This window comes from Adiantum capillus-veneris, chromosome 17 (genome assembly GCF_014529385.1).
Source record: "Adiantum capillus-veneris isolate H3 chromosome 17, ASM1452938v2, whole genome shotgun sequence".
NCBI lineage: Eukaryota > Viridiplantae > Streptophyta > Polypodiopsida > Polypodiales > Pteridaceae > Adiantum > Adiantum capillus-veneris.
The window spans coordinates 150,938,477-150,951,528 of NC_140947.1; the positions used below are offsets into that span (position 1 = coordinate 150,938,477).

Genomic DNA, 13,052 nt, shown 5'->3' on the forward strand with positions numbered 1-13,052 from the left:
CCCTTGTGGTTATTTACGGAGGAGTATTGAAAAGAAAATTGAATATAGTATGAGGAGTTTTTGCTCTCGGAACCTCTAAGCGACGTAAATTGTGGTCTAGAAGGCCTCTATATCTCATGGCGTGGACCTTTTAAGGTTATTTGCGGGAGGAGTGATGATGGAGTCGTTGAACAACTCTTGGCTCAGACCGGGATGATTATTTGCGGGGAGAGTGTTCATTGGTGACTAAATGTTTCTGTGTCTTGTAACATGTATATGTAAACATTTGTGTTGCACTGTGATGTGCCATTCTACTTGATTGAGATTGCTTGGGTATGTAACTTTTGTGTATCGAGACACCTGTTGAAAGAGTGCGTGTGTGTAGATTGTGTGCGCGGTGTGGTGCAGGGAAGGGGAGAGGAGAGGAGTATGCACGGTGCTGTGGGTGGAGCAGACCTCTTAGGAAGAAGAGGAGTCTCTTATTCTTTTTGGTATATGAAGAACAAGGTAGAGTATGTACACATAGAGGTGCACATCGAGTGGCAGGCGGCCACAGAGCCACCCATCAAACCGACACTCAAGAAACGTCCTGCTCCGAGGATGTTTACTGAGCAAGAATTGGAAGAGGTGGTTGATACACGGATCAATCAGCTTTTGGACGCAAACAACAAAGCCAAAAAGCATGACAAAAAGCAGAAGAAAGGAACCGATTTCCCAGGTTATTTGGGTCGTCAATCTACCTTTGCATCGGCAAGAAAGCAGAAGAAGCGTGTGCGATTTGAAGGAGTATACAGTTCTTCTTCTTCTTCTGACAGTTCTTCTAGCTCTTCTGACTCGAGCGAAGAAGATAGGAAAGGGAAAAAGGGAAGCAAAAAGCAAAGCTTCGCAAAGGGAAAGAAAAAGGCAAAGAAGCCTAAGTTTCGCCCAGTTTCTGACAGTTCTGCAGAGGACTCGTCCTCAGATAGTTCGGACTTCGATGACCACAGATTTTACGCAAAGAAGCAGCATTTCTATAAAGCCAACCAGTATGAATTCCTCGAAGATAAAAGCAAGAAAGTTAGAGAATTTAAAGAAGGTGGACAATCAATTAAGTTTGACACTCTTTCTGAATTCCGAGATGCTTCGAGGGCTTTGGCCTTCATACAGTAGTTTGATATAGCTTTCTCTGGAGGGCATTACTTAGAGCACTCCAAGATTCAGAGGGCTACCTCTTTCTTCAAGGGAAATGCTCGAACAAGGTGGTCCACCCTTTTACTGAACAAGGAAGCTCCGGTTAAATGGTTGAAATTCAAAAGGCTTTTTTTTTTCCTTCTTGGTTGACTCGGGAGTACGAACGAGATATACGAACTGCTTGTAATCATCTTTGGATGACCAAGAGAGATTCTCTAGACGCTTATTGTGAGAGATTTTGGAGCTCTTTTCTACCAGCTTCTTCATTTAAGAAGATCTCGTTTAAAGAATAGATTGAGCGGTTTTGCTGCGGACTTCCTATAAAGATCCGAGATCATTGCTTAGAACAAAAGTCAGATTCTATTCAAGAATTTATGGGTCATGCGAAACGGGGTTTTGCCATACATTCAGGCAATGTGACTTACCCCACAGATGAGATCTCGACTCAGAGAATTGAACAGAGTAATAATGAAAGTACAAAGAAAAAGAGTCCCCAAGAAAAGAAAGATAAGGATTCACGACCCCGGCTCACTCTTCGAGAGAGGGCCAACTACACCAAAGAGGGGAAGTGTTTTGGATGCGGGGAACATGGGCACGTCTCCGCGAGGACTGGTTCCAGATTGCATGGGTACTGAACCAAGCACGATTGATGAAAGTACAGAACTTTGCCGAGCTAGGGGCAAAGTGAAAGATCAAGAAGCCCTGATTTTCTTTCATGAAGGAGCCAAGGCCAACTTCATTTCACCTGAATTGGCGGCGTCGCTTGAGATTATACCTGTTTGGATGGGACCACAAGCAAAGGTAGTTCTAGCAGCACCCGGCAGGGACGTGGCCATTACACCTGTCATTGGCATACTTCGGTTGCATTGTCAAGGGTATTTGGGCTACGAGGAGTTCTACATAATGCCCTTGGAAGGTTGTGATGTCCTTCTGGGAGTCCCTTGGTACCATAAGAACAACGCCGTGGTCGATTGTTGGGCGAAGAAAGCGACATTGACTACTGAAAAGAGCCGAAAGATTGTACTTGATGTGAAACTGAAGGGCGAGTCTGTCCCTATTGTATTGGCTTCGGCTGTTTCGAAATTAATGAAATCCAATCTGTCTGTTTACTCGGATCTTTTTGAAAGAGTTGAATGATGAACATAGGACACATATGTCGGGACTTGATAAAGAACGCAAAAATTTTCTCCACACTCATGCCGATTGCTTTTCTGAGGGCTTGTCAGGCGAGTTGCCACCAGCTCGTCTTGAGGATCATACCATTGATTTGATACCTGGAAGCACACCACCGAACCGGCCACCTTACCGTGTGAGCCGAGCCCAGAATGAAGAGATTATGAACCAAGTGAAAGACCTCCGGTGCAGGAACTATTAGACGAAATGACTGTAGCATTTCGGTGTCTTACTGCTCTCCGGTGTTGTTGGTTTTGAAGAAAGAGGGATCTTGGAGAATGTGCATTGATTATAGAGCTCTCAATAAAATCACCATCAAGAACAGATCACCGATTCCGTGGATCGATGATTCTTGACCGACTCAGAAATGGTTTTATGATGATGCATGGCAGACTTTGTGTCACTAGGCCACTACGACATAAGGTCATGGAAGAGAGTCATGTCCCACCGTATACAGGGCATCGTGGCATTGATGCAACAGTTAAAGCGGTAGAGACATTCTGCGGCAAGGTTAAAGAAAATGAAGGTCAAGGAACGGCTGTTTCCTAAGCTCAGTATGCATTACTATGGGCCTTTTCAAGTGCTTGACAAGATCAGCGATGTGGCTTACAGGCTGAAATTGCCTGATGCATAGAAGATTCATAATGCGTTTCACGTGAGTCTTCTAAGACCCTTCGTGGGTGATGTGTTCGAAGATATGCCAGATAAGGATCAGCCGGAAGTTGAGGAACTTGATGAGATCCTGGTACCTGAGCAAGTTTTGGCACATAAGGACATAAAAGTTGAAGGACAAGTTGCAAGACGCTATTTGGTGAAGTTCAAGAACTATCCGCCTATGGATGCAAAGTGGATGGAAGAGCATGAACTGTCAGAGTCACCAAATGTATTGCAGCTTTACCTTGAAGCCTTTGGGTTACAGCCTACTTATGCCCCAACCCAATGTGTGCAAAGGAGGGGTAATGATAGAGCTAGGACATCAAATGTACATATGAATTCAGTGTAATAGATGGAAATGACAAAAGTATGAAGGTCTCATTAAGCCATTTGTATCTATGTGTTACGACCTTTCTTGTGGATACATGCGATGATAAAAGAGTATTGATAGCACAAGATCATCGGTGGCGTGTATTTATGGTATGCAATCGAGGACGTTTGCGATTTCAAGAGGGGGGTATGTCATGGGGACGTGGCAAGTGCTAACTTTAGTTGTTGATTTCTTTCCAATGGGTTTTGTTTTATTTTTGAGACTCTCTTCTTGAAGTAGCAAACGGTCGGACATTGCATGGCCAATGTGAACGGTAGTTTCACTCGCAAATGGGTAGTGGTCGACACTGGAATTCGTATGGTAAGAGGATGTCTAGGCTCATAGCAAGATCATATAGGTCCCCCCGTCGTACTTAGCAAGTTGGTGGATACTAGGAAGTGAACTCAATAAAGGCCTAAAGTCAAGGTGTGACTACCAACAAAAAGTATCCGACAGTTGGGCCACATTGCACTTTTGGATGCGGTCCCAATGAGGATAGATGGTGTGATGACCAGTGGGAGCCCAACGGAAGCATCTCCTAAAATTTAGGGAACTGCTATTTTGGGCTGTGAAATGTGTTCGCGTCATTACCTCCGGTATGACTAGGGGAACATTTTACAACGCTGCCGCGAAGTCAACTGGGCAACCGGTCGGGAGATTTTTAGGCGGCAAACCTGAAACAGGAAAATGCTCGTAAATGCGCCAAGTGTCAATTTTTCATGCACTTTCCTCCTACAGAAAAAAGGGCGCTGATTTTTAAGTTGGGAAGAGGCCTCATTTGCAAACTGTCACAGGTTAAGAGCTATGGAGTGCTTCCTTTCCCCCTTATGTATAGTGCGGTGCCAAGAGTGATGCCCTGCACGCTACGTACTGCTCTCTCTCTCCCCTATGAGCAGTATGTTATGCCCCTCTAGTGGGCTTTTCATTTGACCAATGTACAGTTATGTGGGTTCATGCGCGATTGCGGAGGCAAGAGCCTCTTGCATAGGTATTGGATTAGCTAGCGGCTAATCCCCCGTAGGTACAGGTGAATTCGGAGAGGTTTCACGTGAGAAATCTCGTCCGATCAAAGGGCAAGTGGCCCTACAGGTGTGGGAGCTCGAGGTCTTGCTACAAATGCGACCGGCACGTGAAACGGAGCCCAAAACAGGGAATTACAGCCTGCTGTGTATTTTTGTAGGTTTAGGGTTTCGGCCCTAAAGGGACCCTAATACCCCCAGGAGGTTCGGGGACGTGAGGGGACCGTTGTACAGGTGATCTGGCGCATTTTCGGGGCAGAAAACAGAGAATTCAGCGTGCTGCAGATTCTCACCAGGTTTTGCAAAGTGTTCGTATGCGCCGGGAAAGTCATCTATTGCGAGGGGATACTGACTGTGAAGCATCCTAGCATAGTCATGTTGCCGAAATCGGGCCAGAACAGGTGTTTCTTTGCTTGGAATGTGCAGGGCAGCTCGTAGGAGATCACAGGTTTTATTCCCTCTGTTAAAGAATAAAGAAATACCGATAGGGGCGTCGATTTTGGGGCCTACAGGTTGTCGGCGTCTGCTCGGAGCATTCTAGCTTCCGAGCCGTGTGTGTTCTTAGGTGTTAATCCCCGTTATAGGTTACTTTTGCTAAGTGCTCTGTGTGTGTGTCTAAAGTAAGGAATTTCGGGTGAAAGCCAAAGCCTACCGCCCCACGGGTCTGTTTCACCAGGCTTTAAGAAAAGTTTGCTATCTGTTGGCCAGTTAGATGCACATGGTTTTACTACCATCTTTATTGGGGGTTCATGGAAGTTTCTTAAGGGCTCTATGCTTGTTGCAAAAGGGTCTAAAAACGGTACTTTGTCTGGCAAGTTTCTTGTTGTTGCTGAAGTTGCTTCACATACGGAATTGTGGCATAAGAGACTTGGCCATATGAGCCAAAGGGGTATTGATATGCTTTTCTCTTTGAAGAGGGTTAATGTAAAAGGCAAAAACTTAGATTTTTGTAACGATTGTCTTTATGGAAAGCAAAAGAAATCTTCTTATTACTCTGGTGTCTTTCACAAAGCTAATCCTCTTGATCTTATTCACTCCGATGTATGCACTATGCCTGTTGGTGGTGCATTGTATTTTGTTACATTTATGGATGACTGTACTAGGAAAGGATGGGTGCATTTGTTGAAAAGTAAGAGTGAGACTTTTAATGCTTTTAAGAAGTTTCATGCTTTTGTCACTACTCAAAAGAGTGTTACGCTTAAATGCCTCAGGCCGGACAATGGAGGAGAATATGTATCTGTTGAATTTCAGCGTTTTTGTGATGATAATGGGATCAAAAGGAAGTTGACAGCTCCTTATAATCCGTCTTTGAATTGTGTGGGTGAGATGTACAACCATACTTTATGTGAGAGAGTGCGTTGCATGTTGTCCACCGCTAATCTTTCTCAAGAATTTTGGGGAGAGGCATTAAAAACTGCAGTTCATATTTGCAATCGCTCTTCGAATAGTACACTGGAAAATGACATTTCAGAGGAGGTTTTGTCTGGTAAACCTGTTTCTTATGATCATTTGAGAGTATTTGGCTATGAAGCTTTTGTTCATGTACGCAATGACTTGAGAACAAAGCTTGATATGAAGTTCATTAAGGGAGTCTTCCTAGGTTATGGGGAAGAAGGTGAAATGAGCTATAGTGTGTGGTTACCACAATTTAGAAAGGTAATTCGCAGCCGAGATGTAGTATTCAATGAGGCAAAATTGCTTAAGAATGCTACAAAATCTGATTCTGAGTAGAAAACATTCAGATTTCAGCCTTTAGTGCTACCCATTGATGTTAAAAAAGAGCCTCATGATGCATTACTGCAAGTTGAAATTGATAATCAGCCAGTTAATCTTGAGCCAGAAGAGGTAGGACATGATATTGATGCTCCTAATGAGGATGGACAACTACGTGAATTGGCTGAAAATGATTTTCAGTAGCATGATAGAGCTGAAAACGAGTTGCCTCATGATGTAGAACCGTTGCCTGAGAATGTAAATCATTCATTTGATAAGGGTGAACCTCTTAGTTATAAAGAGGCTAAGTCATGTGAGGCAAGCAATAAGTGGGAGCTTGCAATGCAAGAGGAAATGAAATCCTTGTATACAAATGTTACTTGGGATCTTGTGCCATTGCCTAAAGGGAGAAAGGCTCTTCCTAACAAATGGGTGTACAAGATTAAAGATCGTGGATGAAAAGGAAGTACAAGGCAAGATTGGTTGCAAAAGGATAGGCACAGAAAGAAGGGATTGATTTTTAAGAAATCTTTTCTCGTGTTGTAAAGCTTATAACATTACGTGTCCTTTTTGCTCTCGTTGTGGTGCTTGATTTGAAATTGAATCTAATGGATGTAAAGACAACGTTTTTGCATGGTGACATTGAAGAGGACATATACATGAAACAACCTGAGGGTTTTGTAGTTCCTACATGCAAGGAACTAGTATGCAAACTGAAAAGGGCTTTGTATGGTTTGAGACAATCATCACGGCAGTAGTTTGACACTTTATGCTGTCTCAAGGCTTTAAACGCAGCCATTCATATCGTTCTTTGTATACGAAAAGGGATGAAGATGGTAGTCTCATCATACTCGTTCTCTATATTGATGACATGCTGCTTGCCGGGAGACATAAAACTAGTCTCGATGCTTTGAAGCGTAAGCTAAATTCAGCTTTTGCTATGAAGGATTTGGGTGATGCAGAGAATGGGCATGCGTATTAAAAGAGATAGAAAGCTGAAATTTCTGTTTTTATCTCAAGAAAAGTACATTGCAAAAGTACTTGATAGATTTAATATGGTTGATGCTAAGCCTCTTGGAGTACCTTTACCTCCATACACCAAGCTTAGCAAAGCAGATTGCCCAAAGGATGAGGTGGCATTGAAAGCAATGAAGGGAATCCCTTATGCATCAGCCCATGGTTCTCTTATGTATGCTATGGTTGCCACTTGTCCCGACATTGCTTATGCAATGAGAGTTGTCAGTCGATATATGTCGAATTCTGGCAAAGCGCATTAGAAAGCTGTCAAATGCATTCTCAGATTTTGCAAGGTACACAATCAAAGTGTATTTGTTATGGCAAAAGTGACTTAGAGTTGTAGGGATATTGTGATGCAGACATTGCAGGTGACATGGATACCAACAAATCTACCAGTGAATATGTATTTGCTATTGCTCGTGGTGCAGTCTCTTGGTGTTCTAGGTTGCAGAAAATTGTGGCACTGAGTACTACTGAGGTTGAATACATTTCAGCCACAGAGGCTTCAAAGGAGGCCATTGGTTGGGCAAACTTGCAAAAGAACTTGGCATGCCTGCTCATATTCCAGTGTTGCGATGTGATAGCCAGAGTGTTGTCTATTTAGCCAAAAATGCCATGTTTCATGCGCGTACCAAACACATAGATGTGCGGTACCACTTCATACGTTAGGTATGGGAGGATGAGTCTTAGTCACCTTGACTAAGATCAATACACAGGATAACCCTACAGATGTTCTCACCAAGAGTCTTGCCAAGGCTCAACATGAGCATTGCATACAGCTGGTGGGAGTTGGTTAACTTAAAGGCGTCATTATGCCTTTAAGTGGGAGGTTGTTAGGTTAAACGCCTAAATAATCCCTTTTGTACATTTTTATACTTTGTCGAGGTTCACATTTGAACCTGGACACATTTTTTAAAGGTCACTTATAATAAAAGTGAGAAAGCCCACAAACATTAAGTGAGTTTTTCCCAAATCGTGCGAGCTCTCTCTCTCTCTCTCTCTCTCTCTCTCTCTCTCTGTGCTTTTGATCCCTAGCGCTTCTGCTCTCCTGCACTCACGTTTGGCTCCCGGTAGCCTCTCCTTCGCGCTTTCAGTACCCTAGTACTTAGTGCATGGTCAGTACCAGAAGCGGAATGGATACTTTGCCCAAAGGGAAAAGAAGGCTCAGCGAGCCGTGGTCAGAAGGGAATGCATGGGTCTTGAGAGGGTACGTGAAGCTCAACGCATAGCGGCTGAAGAAAAGAGGGTAGCTATGGAGCTAGAGCGTGAGGCAATGCGGGGTCAACGCCTGAGACTTGGCTTTTCACATGCTCTCTTTGAAGAGCAATCCAATCAAGGAGGCCGGCAAGTCATTTGGTAGACTAGGTAGAGACGACGATTCCAACAATCGAGTCACTGAAAAGTAAGATGGATGCATCTATGATTTATTCTTGGTTGCATCAATTTAACGTTTACGTTGCTACTAACAAGACAAGAGTAATAGTAAAGTTTTGACAACCGCCATGTATTTGTCGGGTGATGCCATTAATTGGTATAAGCCTGGCAAGAGGCACAATTGACCCAGCACCTTGCGCATGCCGAGGATGACATCCCAATTTCTTACAGTTGGGCCGACTTTCAAGCTAAGCTCAAGGATCGCTTTATACCACCACAATACCTTGATCGGTTGAAAGAGGAAGGTCGAGATCGCAAGCAAAATGGGACTCCAAGTTATGTCTTTTTCTAACCGTGTTTTGCAAATTGGTTGCGTAAGTAAGCGTAAGGAGCTTTCCTCTTTGGTTTAGATGAGGACATCAAATACGATGTGAAGGTCTTCCGTCCTACTGCTAGAAAAGTCAAGTTTTGATCGTATTTTTTGCAATCACTCTTGGAAAGTATGGCACTCCGTCACATTTTCTTTCACCCTCAGTATTTTAGGAAGCATAGTCCATTTCTAGTTATGAAAAAGGTAAAGGATGTGTGTATGAATTTGCGGTTTTCCAACTCATGGTGAATGCACATCATTTTTCGGGGTTTTTTGGTTAGCGTTGTTTTAGAGAGATCGCTCAAAGGAGATTCTTGAAAAGGAGGAACCCAAGCTTGTAGAAAAAGTTGATTACATGGAGCCGGAACAGATTATCTTGTATCGCTTTCGGCGCAGCTCAAAGAAGCAAGCATTCTAGTCCTTTTTGAAGTTCCAAGTATTGCGACACCCACACACTAGAGTGGGCCGACGAAGATTTCTTCACAAATTCCCCAGAGTTGTTGACTGACTACACGGAACAGCTCGGTACCAGTACCTCACCTAGAAAAGGGGGGGCTGTCACATGCACATTTAACCCTATGTGTATGTGGACAAGCTAACTCCTACTTCTAGGGTTTAGGATAGCGTAGGAAGTGTTCAGGCATCTTTGTGAGCTTGTACGTGTCCAGGCACGTTAGCGTAGTTGCATACCCTCTGATCGCACATGAGCACAGCCAGTGTCTGCTAGGTGTAGGCAGTGGGGTGTGTTCCCATACAATTTGCATTAGTGCCAATCTTAGGTAATAACTGCATACGAAGCACCTCTTATTAGTAGTTCATCAACTTATTATTAAGTGACATGTTAACATTATTTTATAAAGTCGTGGAGGCTCAATCTGACACTGCTCGACCAAGGCTTTATTACCTATATCGGAGACCTTAGAGATCTCCTCTCCAGTCAGAGAAGCAATACTTGCAGTACCAATACTCAACAACACAAGTACCACCTGGTGTTTTTTGCCAGCACATCCAGCACCCATAGCGTTTTCAGCCTACAATACCGAATCAGCCCAATACGAGCGTTTTCAGGTTTTCAGCCCAAGACAGCAGATCAGCCAGTGTTTTCAGATTTCAGCCCATCGATATCGTCATCATCAGCACCCTTGACATCGTCATTAGCAGATCAGCCCATAGCCTTGCCAATACTTGCAGATCCCATCAGTTCCACCAGCGTTTTTGCATTTCAGCCCTTAGCCTCGCAGATCCAAGCATTGACCGCAAGATCCCATCAGCATCTCAGCATCTAGGAGCATTGTATATCAGTATTTGTGTGATGTAAAGCAGATACCCCTATCTAGCGATAGAGAGGGGGGACTCGTGGAGGGGGGTTTGGGACCTCATCTGGTGTTAGTGTTCTCTCTCCCCTTCACTCACCAAACTTTCACTTAGAGTCTGTGTGTGTGTGTGTGTGTGTCCATTGCAGATCTCTCACACGAGGTAAAAGGGACCCTCTCATGCTGTAAAAGGAATCTTGAGTACTTCAAGCACTCATCTTGAGCATTCACCATCAATCACTTCCATTGCACATCACAACAATGGTTCTTTCTCTTGTTAAATTTAGGCTTTTTGAAACTTTAATTACTGTGATCTGATCATTAGAGGCCCATAAATAATACATAAATCTAATTGATTTCATGTATATCACGAGTTTAACCTACCTAAAACTCATACCGTTCAGTACTATGTACCTGACTTAGTACATTTCCACCTCGGTGATTAGAGCGTAACAATAGAGAGAAGAAATTAGGTTTTTGGAAGGTTGACAAACTGAAAAGCAGCCATGAACTTTTAGCACATAATTGCGAGCTAAATCTACCGACATAATTAAGGTCTAGTAATCGATCAATTAGAAGTGCCACAAGTCAGTAGTTGGAAGCTGAAAATCCTCTGATTTGGTGCACTCAACACAGCAGGTTGCTTAAAGGAGAGAGATTATAGGAGGGCTGATTTGTCATTTAAAGCAGGATAATGACAGAAGTCCTAGATCATTGATACATGCTGTTTTTCCTCTCTCAGGCGTGTGCAACTAGTTTTGATTCTCTTACGTGTAGTTTATGGCAGAACTTGTTCGTGTAACTAAGCCAGGTGGGCAGATTTTGATAGTTACTTGGTGCCATCGAGAGCTTCAAGCAAATGAGACAGCACTGACTTCAAAGGAGCAGGTATGTAGCTGTTCTATTGGTGCATATTAATCTGTAGAGGCACAGACAGCTGACTTTGGTGCAAGAGCAATTTGAAGGAATGTAAAGGCAATGAATCTGTGAGGGACTGTCTTTCAGGAGCTTTTGGATAAAATTTGTGAATCATATTACTTACCAGCCTGGTGTACTGCGTCGAAATATGTCGACATTGCCCAAAGCATGGGACTTGAGGTACTTGTGTACACTAGGTTTCGATCAATGATCTTGAATGTGCTAATGCATCTCAGCCATCAATTGTACAGAACATCAAGTCTGCTGATTGGTCCAAACATATAACACCGTTTTGGCCTGCCGTGATTGTGTCTGCACTCAGCTTTAAGGGGTTGCGTGGTCTTGTCACCTCAGGTGAGAACACAGCTTCTTAGGTTGGGCTTGATGGTTCTAGTGCGCTCAGCTGTTGTGCTCTCCTTTTTATTCTTGCCAGGGTGGACGACTGTGAAGGGTGCTGTTGCAATGGCATACATGGTGCAAGGCTACAATACTGGATTGATCAAGTTTGCCCTCATTACAGCTCGAAAGCAATCCTGAATTTGTTGTCTTTGTAATACGTACATGGCTAGTAAGTAGAACACACCAGTTGTCTCCTCATTAGAGGCAAGCCATTGTGTATTATTGTTGCAACAACTTGAATGAGAAATTTCTGTGAACCTCTTGATGGATTTAATTCTCCTCACAAAAATGTGGAGGAGGTAAATAGTTGAAAATACGGGACTTCAAACGAAGTTTACGTTGAGCAACCAAAGTGCTTGCATATGCAGCAGCCAACCTGCGACTAGATTGCACTAGCAATAACATGGTATATATTTGGAATGTCCTTGTTACCTGCAATTTGTTATTTGTTTTTTCTGTGTGTGTGTTTGTTTGTGGGGGGGGGGGGGGGGGGGGGGGGGGGGGGGTACGGGGATTGAGAGGGCTGGCTTGTGTGTGTGTGAGAGAGAGAGAGAGAGAGAGAGAGAGAGAGGAGAGAGAGACTATTACTGCTTTCCACAGGTGAGTTTGCATAAGAAAGAAAACGGTAGGGGAAAGGATTGATTTTTCTGGTCCCTGGAGCAACCCTGAAAAGGTATGGCCACATGAGCCGATGCCCCTGTAGACGGTGTGCCTATGTGCTCAGCACAAGAGGCACTCACAACTCATCACGCTGCAGTAACCACCTCACCAATTGAGTTTCGGTGTTTTAAAACCGTCCGCATTTATTAAAACTGAAGTAATCTTTCGTAGCTTCCCCTTCTACAGCAGCTACCTCCTCTGTGCACGGCCCTTAACCCCTGCCGACAACTTGCTCTCCACCTAGCCTGATGCCTGATGCCTTCACCTTCGCCTTCGCCTTCCTTCGCTTGCATCAAGAGAGATTCCTGTTTTTTTTTATATTTAAAAGTTTCCGGCCGGTGTCTGAATTCACAGCCAGCCTTGTTCACATAAAAATGTTTGTTGTGCTTATGTGCTCGTCCTCTTGGGTGGCCGGAGGCAAATCTGTGAGCGGCTGTGATTATGTGCTGAAACTTGCAGGCTAAACACCCATCAGGCCAGATTTCTTGTACGGTTTTATGTGCTCAAGCTATCCATCCAAGATCAAATTCAGCCTGGTGGTTTTTGGTTGGTGCCCACACAAGGGTTGGCAGTGATCCGAGGGAATCAAACAAGGGAGGAGCCAGTAGTAGTAGGTAGGTAGTAGTAGAAAATTGAGATTGATTAGAAATGGGAAAAGCCCTTGACCTTAGAACGCACAAAATTTCTCCATTGATTGATTTGGGAAAGTACTAGCTCTGGCGACCAAGCCTCTCCCATCCTAGCCTAGCATTTAGTGCTTTGTTGAGTGTCGGCACAAATTTTTAGAGGTATTGTGCTACTATTTGTTCTCTGTTTTAGACCTAGATGTCTACCGAAATGTACAACCATTGTGCCTCTACATACCATCACACTAAAAGTTTGTATATAGAAACATTTTGAACCTCTCAGAGTTGGTTTTTTGA

General features: G+C 43.7%; 1 protein-coding gene across 1 annotated transcript in view; it reads left to right on the top strand.

Moving 5' to 3' along the window:
* The window catches only part of LOC147438324 (putative tocopherol O-methyltransferase, chloroplastic), a 33,674-nt gene extending 21,785 nt beyond the window's left edge, over positions 1 to 11,889 (top strand). Inside the window, exons 4-7 of the mRNA XM_086487609.1 lie at positions 10,930 to 11,040; positions 11,158 to 11,250; positions 11,322 to 11,424; positions 11,504 to 11,889. Of these exons, the coding sequence (XP_086343735.1) occupies positions 10,930 to 11,040; positions 11,158 to 11,250; positions 11,322 to 11,424; positions 11,504 to 11,607 (411 nt within the window). The 3' untranslated portion in view covers positions 11,608 to 11,889. The remainder of the gene's footprint in view (positions 1 to 10,929; positions 11,041 to 11,157; positions 11,251 to 11,321; positions 11,425 to 11,503) is intronic.
* The last annotated feature ends 1,163 nt before the right edge of the window (positions 11,890 to 13,052 follow it).